The following is a 17,105-nucleotide window of genomic DNA, read 5'->3' as shown; positions in this document are numbered from 1 at the left end:
TGCTTAAAACAACATTGCTAATGTGATGTCAGAATCGTCACAACCAAAGGAACGACGCTCAGCCCCGGGCAAGCAGACCTCACAACGGCAGCCCTGCGAGAAATTGAAGAAGTGGGTATCGCAGGAAGAATCCATACTCCACGTCGAATTTCCACAACTGAGGCCCTCAACGTCAGCGTTCTCTCAAGCCCTCCCAAACAACTTACGGCAACGATGGCTGGGGCAATGGACAAGCTGGCCAAGATGCGGGACAAAAAACGGTCAGAAGGAAAGAGCGCAGAAGGAACGAGCGCGACTGTATTGGTTCCCGACTCAGATCCCACTAGGCAGAGGGACTACCATTCGCTCGACTTGGACGAAGGAGCGGATCCGGACGAAGTGACAGTCATCCCTGAAACCCTTCTTGAGACAAGCCAAACAAAGGACATCCAAAGGCCAAGTGGCAGAGTAGCAAACGCGAAGAAGACAGAAGCGATTCATCATGGGTCACCGATGCCTGAAAAGAGACAAGAGAAAAGCGCGAAAAGCCTGGGAAAAAGACCCGATCCGCGCTACAGGAACAACGCCTCGAATCTAGCCAGCGCCAAGATCTATGACCTCCCCCAAGACGATGACGATGACGTCGGCCCGGGAGATGCTGCTGCTGAAGCCCCAACAAAACGTGGAAGGCCCAGGAAGGAGCCGCAAGGGAAAGGCAAGACAACCAGCCAATCCACCAAAAGGCCCAAGGCGTCGACAAGACACGCGAGCCAGAAACGAGGGCAGGCGAATAGGGACGATAGCCCCGAGGATAGCAACGATGAGGACTACCAAGCCGGGCCCACCCGAGGTGAGGATTCTCAAGGCCATGGGGGAAGACGATCGAAGAGGCTCGCGGCAGCGCGGACAGGAGGGTCACCTGAGGCGATGGAGCGATCGCCGGAGGAAGATCACACGGACGGCGAAAGTGAAATGCCTGGACCGATTGATACTCAGCCAGGAAAACCGGCCCCTGTACAAGACGCGCCAATCACAAGGAGCCATGCTGATGCCTCCGACAACTTGAGTACAATACCACAACTCGATACTCATGAGCAACATTCCAGCTCTCCGAAACACCGATCATCCGACCGTTCATCTGATGCCATTCAGCTTGCCCCCAACAACAAGGTTCGTGGGGAGCTTGGCGTGGAGATGCAGCAGAATGAGTCCTACGACGATTTTGAAGGTGCTGTGACCACAATGGGCGAGGGTGAAGATATTGAGATTCTCGAATCCAAAGCAAACAAGACGATGACTGTCGGACTTCAATCAGGCACTGGTCCGGAGAATTCGAAACAAGCCAAGGAACCCGACCACATCCAGCGAGAACAAATGGCTGTCGTTTATGACCCCAGCCGGGAGCATCTCCCGCCGACGTCTGCACCAGTTGAACCACCCACAACGGATGTCATCGATCCCGCTCTTCTTGAACTTATAGCAGAGCAAAGTCCGAGACCAGAGCAGCGTGCAGTCGCAACCCGTGTTTCACCGGCTTTGAATCAGGAAGAATCGTTGAACACACAAACACACCATACCGATGAAACTCGCAGTGAGGCTATCAAGAAAGCGAACCCTGAAAGTACCTCCCAGCCAGATCCAAGCAGGCCCATATCTACCCCGCCGGTAGTCAGCAGTGCCAGCCAGCCGGATCCAAGCAGATCTGTGTTCGCTAGAAAGCAGCCCGCCCTTAACCAGAAAACCCAGCCAGAGCCAACCGGAACCGCGGTCGCCAAGAGGGTCCTTGAAGTTGTTGATGTCTCAAATACCGAGAAGGAGATTGAAACGAATGGCGACAGCGGCGCGGAGAAACCTTCCCCAATTGATGAAGACCGCCATCGAAAGCCGATCATCGTCGGTTTCGACAAAACTGGTGCTTTGAATCAGGGCAGGACACCGACTGGAATCAAGAAACCTTCCAAAGACCACGAAGACTCTCTTCACCCAACGACTGCTAAGGTGACGACTGCATCTTCGACCAGGAGTCGTTTGTTGAACAACACGATGTGGGCAACGCGGACAGCTCGGACTACGTATGGATCTAGGTCATCAACATCATTTCAAGTTGCCCCGTTTGAAGAACTAGCCCAAGGACCGGATGAACACCATCAACATCACGAAGACAAGAACGATAAAAGGTCCCAGGTATCCGAGAATTCGCTGGTCAAGACTGCAGTGGAGAAGGTCTCGAGACAGAAATCCCCTTCGGAGAACGACGGTGAAGATTTCTTTGCAAATGACTTCGAACCGTCTACTCCAAGCAGTATTGCGTCTTCTTCGAGACAAGTTCACGAGAATCCTCTTTCCGCTGCCGAGATTGGACCGTCCACTCCAAATATTCACCAGAGATCTCCATCTCCGGCCGGGGCTACCATGATGCATCCTGGTCCAACACCTTTACCCACCAATCAAGCAAAACGAAGCCTTGAGAAGCCTCTCCAGGAGCCCATCAAGCCTTTGGAGAAGGAGAAAAGCCTGTCTCCTGATGTCATCCGTGATGGTCTTCAAGCCGAGATAGAACCATCTCTTGCAAGCAATACTGGGCCCAAACCAAGACAGGATCACCAGAATCCTTCGTCTCCGGTGGAGGCGACCGTATCGCACCCTGGCTCAACATCTTTGGCTACCAATCTTGGGAAGCGAAGCCCTGAGCAGCCATTTCAGGAAACTGGCAAGCCTCTGAAAAAGAAGAGAAGCTTGGCGCCAGGTGTTTCTCATTCTACTGGTGGGCTTCCTGCCGAGGCTACCAAGCAACCTGAAGTCCGCCAAAGCCCTCGTAAGCGAAGCCCCGATAAGCCGGCTCAGGAAGTCGGCGAGCATTCAAAGAAGAGAAGCTTGGAGCCAGATGTCTCTTACTCTTCAGGCGGGCTTCCTGCTGAGGCTACGAAGCAACCTGAAGTCCGTCAAATCCCTCGGAAGCGAACCAAAATTGAGAATCCACTGTCGAGCTCACACAGCATTGCCACCAAGAAGCTGATAAACTCCATGAAAGCCACGACATCAGCTTCTCCCGCTCAAATCTCACGTGGAGTTTCTCCAGTGCAGAGGCGGCCGGCGAGACGAATCAGCAATGTGGGAAGTCCGGAGCGTCGTGACAACGGACAGCCTGGATTCATTACCTTCGGCGACAACGTGCAGAGGCCGCAAGCGAATGTCGACGACTCCCCTGTTTCAACTCGCACGCAAACGGCGCCCAGCCCGGCTTCTTCTTATGGAGTATTATCGAGCAACAGGAAAAAGGTTCCTGATCCCCCTTCGGCCAGCTCGAAGGCCATCACAAGCCACGCCCCTGAACACATGCTGGAGCAGTCCATGCTGCTGAACACGCCCGCCCGTCCTGAGGCTGACCCATTCTCCTCTCCGAAAACGTCAAAGGGAGAAAGCGCGTTTATGGCTATGATGAGAGAGAAAACCGAAACGCAGGGCGCCAGACCTACAGAGGAACCTTCGACGCCTGGACTTGAAGCTCTCATCAACGCGCGTCCAGAAGATGATCCCGACAAAACCCTAGTGAACGACGATGACTCTTCCGATGATGCTTCTGATACGTCAGTCGCGTCGACACTGGATGACGACGAAACCGAGGAGGAGGAAGACGACGAGCCGCGTGAGAGGAACCGACATCCGTCCGAGATGGACTGGGAAGCCAGCCTCAAGCCTCACCAGCAAAACCTTTTGTTCGTGCTATCGCGCATTTCCGAGCGCCTCGTCCGCCACCTGATTGACTCAGAGACCGCAATCGAAGACGTGGTCGCTGCCTTTGAGCACGACGGCATGGAGCTGGTGGAGAAGATGGAGCAAGCGCACCAGCAGGAGTACGAGCTCGAACGCGGTGCACTCACCGAGGCGAAGCGCGAGCTCAAGAGCGTCCTGGAGCGCATCGATGGCAAGTTTCGCAAGGACAAGAAGAAGTACGAACAGCGGAGGGATGCCCTGAATCTCGAGGCTGCGACCAACAGCAGCGAGAAGCAAATCGGTCTGCTCGAAGGCGTGTTGATGCAATTACAAGGTTGAGTGGGGATGGACCTGACTTGCACGAGGTGTGGGCAAAAATGAGATGAGAAAGTGAGGTTTTGGGGCAGAGAGAAAAGGAGTTTGCTACAATTTGCTCTTCTACCTGGAGGTCCGTGGAGTTGCTGGTGTGGAAACGGCGCTACGATGGTATCTTCGATTTCGGTTTCCTTGCTCTGTCTACTGTCTTGTGTGGCTGGCTCTACACACAGACGCAATTCTCAAACCAGAACTTATATTAAGATGTTTAGCAGCTGGTTACATGGCGGATATTCAGCTAGGTGGATAGCTTGCCTGACGATTGAAATGATGCAATGATTCAAAATTGACACTGACATTGTCACTGCGTGCACCCAAGGGTTCACGAGCGTCGTGATTGGTCCATGATGATGGAGATAATTACAAGAATCCGTCCGTTCGACAGTCGCTCCCGCAGGCAGGCAGACATACAGGCGCCGAGTACAGGACTTGAGCACAGGTCGTCAATGCTCCGCCTGCTTTGATTGTTGGCAAGGAGAAGATGGGAGGAGGAAGGACAAGAAACAGGAGGTCCACGATTTATAGTACCCATCTTGTCAGTCTGAAAACCAAAATACCGAGCAGTGCCTGCGGTACTCGAATTGGGATTTTGCTACCTTCCTACGGCACAAGAACCTTCCTTCTTACCCATCTACCGTATGCAGCCCCTTTCCGCTGCTGATCCCACCCATCCAGTGAAAAACAGAACATGTTTATCCCGTTCGTGCAAAAAAATCCCAAACGCCAAAGGGTGAAGAGAGAAACGAAACAATGGGTAGTGGGTGGGGAAGTCGCAACGCCCCCATCAGCCCGATAGCCATCACCACCAAGCAGAGGCAGACAGGCTAGGCAATCGAGGCAGAATCTTGCGTCTCCCTATCTTCCTGCTCCATCTGCTTCAAGAAATCCTCCCACGTCTCGACCGTGTTTGCGAAAAAGGCAACGTGCGCGTCAGCCAAGTCGCCTAGCGTGTCCTTGAATTCGAGCGCCTTGATGCGCTCAAAGTCGGCCACCTCCTTCACCGTCTGCTCGTCAAAGGCCTCTGTCGTCTTCTTGGCGCTTTCCACCTCGGTCGTGAGCTTCTCGATTTGCAGCTCCAACTTACGGACCCGGTCCCGCCGGCTTTGCTCGTGGTCGACGCCGCGAACGTCCTCGATCTTGGCCCGCAGGAAGCCCGAAGCCCCCAGGCTGGCTGTCGATGATGCGCTGGCCAGCGTGTCGCGGTCCGCGGCGGCTTTGGTGAGATAGTCGGTCAGGGATTCGAAATCGAGTTGCTTTTGCTCGCGGGTCTTGAGTAGGGCCTTGACCGCGTCGATGTAGGCGTCCATGTCGCGCAGAGAGCCCAGATAGTCGTGCTCGGTGTGATTGTGCAGGGTGCGCAACCCTTGGCTCGTCATTTCGACGCTGGTGGCGAAGCTGGTGAGCGGCTGCTCGACGCCCTGCTCCAACGCGACCAGCTTTTGGCATTGCGCAGCCAGCTCTGCATAGTCGCCAGTGATATCACCTTGACGCCGCGCAACACGGGTCACTACTTTTTCGACCAACCCCAGGTCCTCGTCCAGCTTGTCCGCGCGGTCCCGCACGTCGAGGAAGCGCTTGTCCGGCTTGTGCACCTTGCTAAAGGCGCCCATCAATGTGTCTGTGAAGCTGTCGAACACGCCGCCCGAAGCCTGATCTGCCCCAGCGCCGCTAAGGCTGCGCGTCGGCCGGGCGCGCATCGTGCTGTTCCAGTCGCTGCTCTCGAGGAAGAGGAGCAGTATTGCCGAGCGGCGTAGCACCGGGTGCAGCGTTATCCTCTTCAAGAAGCGCCGCAGCGAGCTTGCTCTTCGCTGGGTAAAGTCGGGCCCGAAGCGATCGCCGCGGACGTACTCCATCTTGTGCTTGTCTGGCAAGGGCGGGACGGCGCATTGCGGATACTCTTTGCTGAGCGTCTTCCAAAGGAACACAAAGTCGGTAAAGCGTCTTCTGACGGAGAATTCTGAGCGTTGGAAGGACTGAAAGTCGCTCTGAGGGACGAGGTAGACGAGTTAGCTTGCAGTGGGTTCCCAGGCAGCGTGGTGAGGCAGCCGGGATAGGGCGGTCGATGGACAGGCTTACTCTGGTAGTGACGCGATATGATATGTAGGCATCCTTGGTACCGTCATTCTCCTTCTGGGGCCTGTCGACATTGCATTCGAGCAGACCCTCGTTGAAGTCGGTGTCGGCCATGTTGGGGTGATTTAAAGATGATTGGACGTGAGTGTTGCGATGGCCTGGAGGTGGTGGGTGAGCACCAAGCTGGAGAGCTGCGGGTCCCGGGGCTGGCAGGTTGTGGTCCGTGCTGGCACAATGACGAAGGCGCAGTGGGTGCCTGTCTGGAGAAACTAATGCGACAAACCTCCTGGCAATGTGAGTGCACTCGGGGAGCATCCATCTGCTGCTGCGCTTAGGGAGCGTTCATTCACTGCTGCACCTAGGCCTAGGGAGTCCCATTTCTTTCCTCACCCACTGTAAAGAAACGGGCGGGCTGGGTGAGGTGCCAGCAGAGGTGCTGTTGAACGTCAGGTCGAGCGCATCCACGGCAGTCGCCGGTTGCATCACGACTGCTTCCTCAGGCACAGCATCAACGCAGACACAGTGGGTGTTGTTGAAAGAAATGCGACAGACTTCCTAGTGTGAGTGCAACTAGGGAGCATTCACTCACTTCTACAACTAAAAAAATGGGAGCATTCATTCACTACTACATTTAGACCTAGGGTTTCGAAAGAAATGAGACACCCACTGTGCAGGCTTTGGTCGTAATCATGGGTGTGCTTATTATCGTCGTAATGAATTGTGCGCCAGGCTGGGTCCGGCCATATTCGCAACAGTACTGTACACTAGCCGTGAAGCATCTCAAAACGCAAAGATCATGGCCTGCATTGCGCTGCGCGGCCGTTCCAACTCCAAACTCCAAGCTCAACAACGGACGGTTTGTTTATACTGAGAATCGCTTCTCAAACTCTTTGAAGAGCTTCGGGGTGATCTCGTCGCTGCTGTTTCCCTCGACCTCCCACAGCACGCCCTTTTGGTTGTAATGCTCCAAAAGCGGCATGCTCGTCTCTTCGAATTTCTTGAGCCTAGTGGTCCAAACTTCGGGAGAGTCGTCGGCGCGCTTGGTCAGAGGCTCCCCCGTGACATCATCCCTGCCCTCAACCTTGGGCGGATTAAACGTCGTGTTGTAAACCCTGCCAGAGGGCTCGTGGACCAATCTGTTGCAGATGCGGTCGAGAATGACGGACGCAGGCGTCTTGAGGTTGACGACGAGGTTGATGGGGATGATTTCGTCAATCTGCGTGGCCTGCTGGGCGGTGCGGGGGAATCCGTCCAGGATGAACGAGGCCGATGGGCACTCGGAATAGTTGTACTTGGAGGCAGGAAACGGCGAGGGAATGAAGACGTCATCCACAGTGTCGGCGGGGATTTCGGCCTCGGGGGTGGCGTAGTTGACGCTGTACGGCCTGATGGTGTCGGGGACCAGCCAACCTCGCGTCGACAGCTCGTTGATGATCAAGCGCACCATCATGGCGTCAGGAACCAATGCGCCCGTCTTGATCTTCACTTCGGCTTGGATGCCTGGGGTCGCGACGAAGGTCAGCGGCGAGGCAATGCCGAGGACGAGCACGCGACTTACCGAGCGGAGTGCGGTTGCGGACATTTGTGCGCAGCAGGTCGCCGGAACTGATCGAATTCAACTGAGGGAAGCGCTTCATGAGGCGCTCGGACTGAGTGCCCTTGCCCACGCCCGGCGCGCCTACGAGGATGATGCGCGCGGCTCTGGAGAGAGGCTGCATTCTGGCTTGTTGGTTGCGATGGGAATTCGATCGAGGACGAGACGGGCGCGGGGTGCCCGAGGGCTGCGACGGCCTGCTGCGACGGGTTGGCACGAAATGTGTCGTAGGGTCCGGTCCGGAAATGAAAGATGGCAAGCTTGGGTCAGGGAAACATGACGATGAAGGGGACAAATGTCGAGAGGTTGACTGATAGGTTGACTCAGTGGCAGAGGACACAAGCCTTCGGGCGCGGAGTTTGGTGGGGAGGCCAGAGAAGGCGTTGAGATGCCAAGCAGTCACTTCGCCGGGGAACCGTGTGTGTTGGTTGGTTGGTTGGCGGCTTGTCAGATCAGCCGCGCAACGGTCGCGCGACCCGGGCGGACGCCATGAGCCGAGTTGGAGACGCAATTCGGCATGAAGGAGCAGAGGAATGGTAGATTTCACACGAGGATGAGGAGTTGTTTGGCGACCAGCACAACGCGCAGAGCGTCTTTTGGCAACGTCTCCCTCTGCAGGCACCCTCGGCTCGGGCGGCCGGAGTCGGCCGGGGGTTCAGGTTTCCTCAGGAACCCACCTCACGGCCCCCGACATTCCCCGACGCCGCCACTCCGCTCCGGGCTGTGCCACCTGTGGCTCCTCCGTCCAATGCCTGGCCGGGCCCTTCTCGAAACGTGACGAACAACGCGCCAAGCTCGACTGGCTGTCTGCCCTTGTACCTGGCCGATGATCTTTGCGACTGGTAACCTTCAAGGCCTCTTCTTTCTTCCATCATCCAACCTCCCTTCTCCATCCCACTTCCACCACCACCTCTCCTTTCCACCTCGACCACCGATACTCGCCCACCTTTCTCCCACGCGACCGCTTCGCCGCCCTCGATCCAGCGGCCCGCTCCCTTTTTTGTCTGAGCCTGGCTCAGCATGTCTCTCAATCGCTCCGCAACCCGCATCACGCCTGTGCTCCTGAGAGGTGCCTCCAGGCCTTTGCGGAGGAGCCCACGCTCTCTTCCCCGTGAAGTCTCGGCTCTTGCCATCCTCATCCCCCGCCTGGCCTACTCCACCGAGCCCTCGACGTCATCACAATCTACCGGGCAGTTTCCTCCTCCTGGCTTCAATGCCAAGGAGGCAAAAAAGCCCCTGTCAAAAGATGACCAGTCGGGGCAGCCTCTCAAGGCTCAGCCTGATGAGGACACGTTGAAAAACCTCAAGCAGCCCAAGGACCAGCCTACTGCGCAATCAAAGACCACCGCAGAGGAGCGTCAAAGTCTGACGGAGCTCGCCGCGGAAAAGGCCAGCTCCAACGACCCAAAATCCAAGGAGCTTGCGAACAAGGATGAGGAACTCAAGAAGCTCACCATCTGGCAAAAGGTCAAGAAAGAAGCTAGTCATTACTGGGATGGGACAAAGCTGTTGGCGACCGAAGTCAGGATTAGCACAAAACTCGCCCTGAAGATGGCCGCTGGTTACGAATTGACCCGCCGCGAGAACAGACAGGTAGGTTTCTTTCACGAGACCCAATAGCCGTCTAGTCACTGACTTTGCTGCAGCTTCGCCGCACTGTCCAAGACCTGGGTCGCCTCGTGCCCTTTTCCATGTTCGTCATTGTGCCATTCGCCGAACTTCTCCTGCCTGTTGCCCTTAAGCTGTTCCCCAATATGCTGCCCAGCACATATGAAGGCCAAACAACCAAGGATAGCAAGATGGTGAGCCTTCGCGCAACGCGAAAAGAAGTCAGCGACTTCCTCCGCCAGACTCTCACAGAGACTGGTCTGCCAGTGAGCGCCGTCAATGCGCAACGCGAAGAGTTCACCGAGTTCTTCCGCAAGGTCGGTCACACAAGTCCTAGTTGCTGGTTTGTAGACTGACCGGCTTTAGATCCGCACCACCGGCGAATCTCCAACGCAGGCCGATGTCATCAAGGTCTGCCAGATCTTCAAGGATGACCTTACTCTGGACAACCTCTCCCGCCCCCAGCTGGTCGCAATCTGCCGGTACATGAACTTGAACACCTTTGGCACCGACAACATTCTCCGCTATCAAATCCGCCACCGTATGCGCCAAATCAAGCGTGACGACAAGATGATTTTCATCGAGGGCGTCGAATCGCTGTCTGTTCCGGAGCTCCAGAATGCTTGCGCAAGCCGCGGTCTGCGCACTCACGGCATGAGCCCCGCCAGGCTGCGTGATGATCTGCAGACCTGGCTGGAGCTCCGCCTCAAGCACCGGGTCCCTTCCACTCTGTTGGTCCTCAGCAACGCCTTCATGTACAGCCAGGGCAAGGACGCCGAGATGGACTCGCAAATCGACGCCCTCAAGGCCGTACTTTCCAGTATCCCCGAGGAGCTTTTCCACGAAATCGAGCTTGAGGTCCACACTGCCGAGGGCGCTGCCACCAACAAGCAGCGTCTCGAAGTCCTCAAGGAGCAGCAGGAGCTCATTGACGAGGAAAATGAGCAGCTCGAAACTCGCAAGTCTGCTCGCGCAGCAGCAACTCCCAAGGACGACAAGGACATTGACGAGAAGGAGGAGTCTGAAGAGTCGAAGCTCTCTGAGGGCAAAGAGGCAGAGGCAAAGAACACTGAGCAGGAAGCCGAGAAGACCAAGTAGAGTCCTCCCTTTTTGTATATAGACATGGCTCTGCTCAATGAATGAAAGCTCGCGCTCAACATGCCGCTGACATGGGAATCAGCCTGTGTGTTTCGGGATCGTCCAAGAACGCGGCGGCGGCTACATCGTAAAAAGAAATCCCAGTGATTTTTAGCCCGCAATGTCTTGCACGTGGCAATTCGTGCGCTAGTGATGATACTTCCAGCTCAAAGCTCAAAGCAACACTGCTACATTTTGTCTCAGACCAGCAGTGGTTGTCTTCAACGATTGTTTCTTGCAAGAAGACAGGCAATGAGGATGCATTGTGGATGGGTTCCCTAAATAAAAGGGCCTTGGTGATATGAGAAGTAAGGCATTTGACAGCATTGGCTTTATGTCTTCAACGGGCAGGTAACGTTGGCATGACTAGCTCAAATTTGGCTACACGTCTTTCAGACATGTCCATCGTTGCAAAATGCAGCGAGGACTGTTTTTGAGCCTTTCTATGTACAATGCGACGCGTCTGGTGTTGGTAGTAGAGTTGCGACGCCCTCAATGACACGCAAGAGCCGCAACACCACGCCAAGCCTTTTCGCGATGCATCTGTAGAAAGAGAGTGCACCGACGTTTCTTGTATGCTATGATTTTCAATCGTTCTAATAGATTTAACACTTAGCATGTAGTGTTTTGCACTTTTTACCGCTGCCTGCGCCTGCCTGCCGCCGCCAGCAAGAGGTGAATGGCACATTTTGTCAACGCCCACGCCGAAATGCCCCATAGCAACCGCAGGCGCATCGTGAGCCCACATAGCAACGGGCTCCAGGCGAATATTTAAGTCTTGAGCCTCCACCCCAAACCCTCCCTCTTCTTTTTCCTCCACTGTCTATCATGGATTTCATCAAGTTCTCACCGTTTTTCCCCTCGGAGCTGCGCCAGGGTCTCCCCAGCGCCCTCTACTTTCTTCTTCTCGCCTTTACCTGCAAGCCGCCAAGCGTCCTTGTGGCGCGACCGCGACTTGTCCCTTTGCTGCAGCCGCCACCCTCAGCCTTCGCATTCCTCGTGGTTTTGGCGATACTGGTCGTCATCCTGCCCGTCCTCGTCTCCTTCTCCAGCAAAACCTTTACGGTCGGCAAGATTCTCTGGGAAGGCCGCCATCCTCTGCCGCCACAGCCACTCGGACTGGACGACCTCGTTCTGTTGCCAGGTAAGGGATACACTGACCGTTGTTTCTGCAGACGTCGGACCGGACCTTGGGCCCCGGACTGTCCGATCCTCAAGAAGCACCGCGCCGTTTGTGTCAACCGGAAAGTCAAGAACGTCTCTTGGAAGAGCGACGAAGATCTGGTCGACGAGATTCCGCCCTACTTGCCGACTCCTCAGTCTCCGGACGCCGAATCCCGTGACAAGCCCGCCAAGTCAGTCAGTTTTGACCCTGTCCCGGAATTTATGCCCACGCGCAAGGAAGTCGACATCAGCTCGGTTGCTCAGCCCGACGAGCTCCACCGGTACTGGCAAGAATGCGTCATGTTCGAACTCGTCCGAGGCCACGCCAAGCGGGAACTGCGCGACATTGGACAACGCGACTCGGATGGCGACATGGAAATGGACGACGCCCCCCGCAAGAAGGTCCGCTGGAATCCCGAGGTCTCTGTCGGCTGGACCATTCCCAACGACATTCGCGACCACTGGAGCCATTTCGTTCTCCGCGAACTCATCGAGCAGCCGCCCAAGCTCCGGCCACCCCCGAGGAAGGTTCGCTTCAATCTCCAGCCTAAGGTCAAGTACGTCGACAAGTGGAAGATGGCCGATAGTATCTACTTCCACTGGAACAACTTTGTGCTTCGGGAGCTCATTGAGCTGCCGCCCCAGCTCCGACCGGTGTCTAAAGAGCCTCTCGACGGCAACATGGGGTGAACGTGCGGCCAGTATCGCCAACCACTTGCTTCGACCCTCATGGCCACTCACAGTCCCGGTAAAAGGATGGCTGTGTGTTTCTTCGCCCCCAAGCTTCGTCCAGGGGTCTCTTTGAACAACTAGGCGTAATGCCGAACGTATGGGACATTTTGTATGGGCGTAAGGGCAAGTTTCCACGTCAGAATCGACCCGGGGCCGGGAGACCAGGCCATCTACTCTCGACGGACGACCAGTATCGCCAACCACTTGCCTCGACCCTTATGACCACTCAAGGCCACGGTTAGAGGATGGCTTTGTGTCTCTTCGCCCCCAAGCTTCGTCCAGGGGTTCCTTTGAACAATTAGGCGTAATGCCGAACGTATGGGACATTTTGTGCGGGCGTAAGGGCAAGTTTCCAAGTCAGAATCGACCCGGGGCCGCGAGACCTGGTCATCTATTCTCAAGAGCAGCTGATACCAATAATGGTGGTTCGACACGTCCACGGGAACTGTATGTATTCGCTCATACTTGAAGTTGCAATGCTAATCCGCTCCAGATGACCCACTCCGGTTTGGTATCACCTGCATGGTGGTTTGAGTTTGCATATTGCCCGGTACGTAACTTGACTGGAACAAAGCTGACTCGACTAACCGTGCTCCGTCCAGGTCCTCAGCCCCAACTGGCTAAACTGAATGGTGAGGTTGTGGTTCATGCTGACGAGTTTCCGCAGGACACCAGCGAACAGCTCGCACTTCTACGCAGTGCTGGTGACTAGTAGCCTGTCGAAAGACGGTGAAGCCAAGACGAGCTGATTTAGGTAGTGTAATAATGAACCTTGTGCCGTCAGACGTTCCATGTGCATTTCAGAATGGAGTGAGGTTGGATGTGCACTGACCACCTTGGTGGCTGGGTGGGACGGGAAGCGCGGCGGGCTCCCGTGGCGGAAGGCGGGGAAGGTTGATCCAAGCTCCTTAGCTCCTTGGTTGGGTGCTGCCCCAAAGCTGCAGGTGTCCTGCTGTTTCTCCATCACCTGTCCCCAAATCAAGAGCATTTCAACCTCCAAGGCTGCTCTCACGATGGGGGGAGAAACACACATCGCCATGACTCCTCAGAAAGAATATCCAAAGCTTGCCTCTCGCCCAGTTGGCAAGCAGATCCACAAGATCTACCTCGATCGGCTGAGGCAGTTTACCAGCGGAGGCCAGTACGAGTCCAAGGGACTGCTACCGTATGCACCACGCCCATTGGTTGACCGCATTTGACCGACCTCGGTCACCGCACGTCATCTCTTGCTAATACTGCGACAGAAAGATAACCGATGGACGCGCAAAGGGCTCCGAGCACGTCAAGCTGTTCGTTTATTCGCCGCCCAACCTTTCCCGACCTACCTTTAAAGAGGCAACCTCCCACGAATTCAGGCCCACCGAGGTCGGCCAGTCGTTTGGTCCTAGTTGGGCTACGCACTGGTTCCGCGTACACTTGACCGTTCCTCCGTCGCTGAAGGACAAGGAACATCTCGAGTTCCATTGGGATGCAAACAATGAGGGTCTCATTTGGACGGAAGAAGGAAATCCGGTGCACGGGTTGACAGGCGGGGGTGAGCGTACTGAATGGATCTTGCCCCAAAGCTTCAGAGATGGCAAAGAGCACATCTTCTATGTTGAAATGGCATGCAACGGCATGTTTGGAAACCCCAGCGGAGGCGACACCATCCAGCCTCCCAATCCTGACAGGTACTTTCGGCTGTCCACGGCAGACATCGTCGCAATAAATTTGGATGCCAGAGCGCTCTACATCGACTTCTGGGTTCTCGGAGGTTTGTTATGCGCCTTCCGCGATCTCCGGAGTATGCTGACATGGCGTAGACTGCGCTCGAGAGTTTCCTTCAGACTCATGGCAAGAGCATGAGGCTCTTCAAGTCTGCAACAGAATCATGGATACTTTCATTGCTGGCGATGGCAGCAAGGAGACGATCAAAGAGTGTCGCAAGATTGCCAAAACTTACCTTGGAGACAAGGTCGACTCGCCGGACATTTACGATGGCCAGGACGCGCTGATCAGTGCCATTGGCCATTGTCATATTGATACTTGCTGGCTTTGGCCGTGGGCAGAGACCAAGCGCAAGGTTGCTCGCTCTTGGTCCAACCAGTGCGATCTCATGGATCGCTATCCCGAGCTTCGTTTCTGCTGTTCGCAAGCCCAGCAGTACAAGTGGCTGGAGCAGCTTTACCCATCAACCTTTGACCGCGTCAAGGCCAAAGTCAAGGAGGGAAAGTTTCAGCCAATTGGTGGCAGCTGGGTCGAACACGACACCAACATGCCCAGTGGCGAATCTCTTGTCCGCCAGTTCATTTACGGCCAACGCTTTTTTGAAAGCCGTTTTGGTCAGCGATGCTCCACATTTTGGCTTCCCGACACTTTTGGATACTCCACTCAGTTGCCCCAGATTTGCCGTCTGGCCGGCATGACTCGCTTTTTCACACAGAAGCTGAGCTGGAACAACATCAACAACTTCCCGCATACCACCTTCAACTGGGTGGCTCTGGACGGCAGCCAGGTCATCTGCCATATGGCTCCTGCAGAAACTTACACGGCGGAAGCCCACTTCGGTGATGTCAAGCGGAGCGTTACTCAGCACAAGTCCATGGACCAGGATGCTTCGTCCCTGCTCGTGTTTGGCAAGGGTGACGGTGGCGGTGGTCCTACCTGGGAGCACATTGAGAAGCTCAGGCGCTGCCGTGGAGTTGCTGACAATGCAGGCCTTTTGCCGCGTGTCAAGATGGGCGGCTCCGTTGACGAGTTCTTCGCAAAGCTAGAAAAGAGAGCCGAACAAGGTACCGAGTTTGTGACCTGGTACGGCGAGCTCTACTTTGAGTTGCACCGCGGGACATATACGACGCAAGCGAACAACAAAAGAAACAATCGCCAGGCAGAGATTATGCTCCATGACATTGAATACTTTGCCACTTTGGCGACGTTGAAAGATCTCCTTCCTGGGGATGACGGAAGTTCGAACTACAAGTACCCGAAGCAGCAGATCGACGACATGTGGGAGGCAGTCTTGCTGTGCCAGTTCCATGATTGTCTGCCTGGAAGCAGCATCGAGATGTGTTACGACGACTCTGACGAGGTAAGGCGAAAATTGCTCGCCAAGCTTGACTTTGCTGACGATGTGTTTTAGCTCTACGCCAAGGTCTTCAAGACGGGCGAGAAGCTGTTGTCGGATGCCTTGCGAATTCTCGGTTTCGACGATGATGAGCCTGGTGTGGACAGCAAAACCCTGGCTCTGAATACCCTGGGTTGGCATCGCGAAGAGCTGACGAAGCTTCCGATCAAATCTCCTAAGCCTCAATATGCCATTGCGAGTGGAGACACTGGCGTGATGGAGACTGATTTGCTCACCTCGGCCACGGAATCCACTGCTTCGATTAAGGAGGTGGAGCCTGGTGTCTACGTGCTCTCGAACAACCAGTTCCGCGTTCGCGTGGACAACGGCATCATCACATCGCTCTTCGACATTGCGGCCGATAGGGAGGTCATTCCGCCAGGAGAGAAGGCCAACCAGCTTGTGATTTTCGATGACAAGCCTCTCTACTGGCAAGCTTGGGACGTCGAAGTGTACCATCTGGAATCAAGACAGGAGCTGAAGCCCACCCGCAGCTCCATTTATGAGAACGGCCCTCACAAGGTCTCGGTCGTCACAGAGACAAAGATCAGCGACAAGAGCTGGGTCAAGACGACCATCAGCCTCGCTGCTGTAGTCAACGACCAGCCCAGCTATGTCGCGATGGAGAGCGAGGTCGAATGGCGCGAGACCATGAAGTTCCTCAAGGTAGAATTCCCAGTCGACGTAGTCAACACCGAGGCAAGCTACGAGACGCAGTATGGAATCATCAGGCGCCCAACGCACTACAACACCACTTGGGATATGGCCAAGTTTGAGGTTTGCTGCCACAAGTGGGCTGATTTGAGCGAAGCCGGATACGGCGTGTCCATCCTGAACGACTCCAAGTATGGGTTCGCTACCTGCGGAAGTTTGATGAGATTGAGCTTGTTGAGAGCACCCAAGGCACCTGATGCTCACGCAGACATGGGTAAGTGAAAAGCTACTGAGGATTCAGGACGAATACTCACCAAGCACTAGGTCGGCACCACATCCGCTATGCCATCTTGCCTCATACAGGGTCGCTCTCCTCAACGACGGTTCGCACTGCCTACAACTTCAACAACCCGCTGAAGATGCATTCGCACCCGTCTCCTGAAAAGGTTTCCAAACTCCTCTCGTCGATCCAGCTCGGCGGCTCTCCGGCCCTTGTGCTCGACACCGTGAAGCGCGGCGAGGACGATGAGGATGTTTCGCGTGGAGAGCTGCCGCCCCGACCTGGCAGAAGCATCGTGCTCAGAATTTATGATAGCATGGGTGGCAAAGCCCGAGGTTTCATCGATTGGGGCCAGCTGCCCGTGCGCAAGGTCGTGAGGACCAACGTGCTTGAGGATGACGGCGAGGAGCTTGATATCAAAGATGGAAAGGCGAAGATTGAACTCAGAGCGTTTGAGGTCGCCACTTTTAGACTGCAGCTCTGAGAGGCTTTCGGATGCCCTGGAAACAAGATTGCAAAGATGGACGTTAATAGCTGGTTCGTACACAGTAATCGTATGCGTGGGAAAATGGCAGCATCCACGAAAGCTCCTTATTGTTTCACGCCATTGCGCAAGTGACTTTCATCATTTGGAATGCAGCCTTGATTTGAACTTGCGACCTGGCGTTCATGAGGTGAGGCAAAAAAATGGG

The 17,105-nt window shown here is 55.3% G+C and overlaps 6 protein-coding genes across 6 annotated transcripts; 4 read left to right on the top strand and 2 right to left on the bottom strand.

Moving 5' to 3' along the window:
* Window positions 1-4: 4 nt before the first annotated feature.
* J3D65DRAFT_228090 (uncharacterized protein) lies at window positions 5-4,147 on the top strand. Its single transcript, XM_066794649.1, has one exon. It carries the CDS (start codon window positions 214-216, stop codon window positions 4,030-4,032), a length of 3,819 nt encoding a protein of 1,272 aa, XP_066659059.1. The 5' UTR covers window positions 5-213; the 3' UTR covers window positions 4,033-4,147.
* A 261-nt stretch (window positions 4,148-4,408) lies between these two features.
* J3D65DRAFT_614882 (putative sorting nexin-4) lies at window positions 4,409-6,315 on the bottom strand. The gene is made up of 2 exons (XM_066799262.1): window positions 6,145-6,315; window positions 4,409-6,053 (listed from the first exon to the last, which is right to left on the bottom strand). The coding sequence occupies exons 1-2, from the start codon at window positions 6,253-6,255 to the stop codon at window positions 4,893-4,895; spliced, it is 1,272 nt and encodes a 423-aa protein (XP_066659058.1). The 5' UTR covers window positions 6,256-6,315; the 3' UTR covers window positions 4,409-4,892.
* A 417-nt stretch (window positions 6,316-6,732) lies between these two features.
* On the bottom strand, window positions 6,733-8,340 carry J3D65DRAFT_614879 (adenylate kinase-like protein). Its single transcript, XM_066799261.1, has 2 exons — window positions 7,700-8,340; window positions 6,733-7,641 (listed from the first exon to the last, which is right to left on the bottom strand). The coding sequence occupies exons 1-2, from the start codon at window positions 7,857-7,859 to the stop codon at window positions 7,004-7,006; spliced, it is 798 nt and encodes a 265-aa protein (XP_066659057.1). The 5' UTR covers window positions 7,860-8,340; the 3' UTR covers window positions 6,733-7,003.
* A 151-nt stretch (window positions 8,341-8,491) lies between these two features.
* Window positions 8,492-10,697, top strand: J3D65DRAFT_614877 (LETM1-like protein-domain-containing protein). Its single transcript, XM_066799260.1, has 4 exons — window positions 8,492-9,328; window positions 9,382-9,660; window positions 9,710-10,437; window positions 10,524-10,697. The coding sequence occupies exons 1-4, from the start codon at window positions 8,756-8,758 to the stop codon at window positions 10,570-10,572; spliced, it is 1,629 nt and encodes a 542-aa protein (XP_066659056.1). The 5' UTR covers window positions 8,492-8,755; the 3' UTR covers window positions 10,573-10,697.
* Window positions 10,698-11,308: 611 nt separating this feature from the next.
* On the top strand, window positions 11,309-12,334 carry J3D65DRAFT_600474 (uncharacterized protein; the record flags this gene model as incomplete). Its single annotated transcript, XM_066797972.1, has 1 exon — window positions 11,309-12,334. One exon carries the CDS (start codon window positions 11,309-11,311, stop codon window positions 12,332-12,334), a length of 1,026 nt encoding a protein of 341 aa, XP_066659055.1.
* A 991-nt stretch (window positions 12,335-13,325) lies between these two features.
* On the top strand, window positions 13,326-17,017 carry J3D65DRAFT_614871 (alpha-mannosidase). The gene is made up of 5 exons (XM_066799259.1): window positions 13,326-13,541; window positions 13,621-14,129; window positions 14,179-15,443; window positions 15,495-16,407; window positions 16,458-17,017. The coding sequence occupies exons 1-5, from the start codon at window positions 13,390-13,392 to the stop codon at window positions 16,895-16,897; spliced, it is 3,279 nt and encodes a 1,092-aa protein (XP_066659054.1). The 5' UTR covers window positions 13,326-13,389; the 3' UTR covers window positions 16,898-17,017.
* Window positions 17,018-17,105: the final 88 nt, after the last annotated feature.

This window comes from Phyllosticta citribraziliensis, assembly GCF_038025025.1.
Source record: "Phyllosticta citribraziliensis strain CPC 17464 chromosome Unknown J3D65scaffold_2, whole genome shotgun sequence".
Taxonomy (NCBI): domain Eukaryota; kingdom Fungi; phylum Ascomycota; class Dothideomycetes; order Botryosphaeriales; family Phyllostictaceae; genus Phyllosticta; species Phyllosticta citribraziliensis.
Note: the sequence above shows the minus strand (reverse complement) of the source record. Positions and strands in the feature narration are given on the sequence as shown.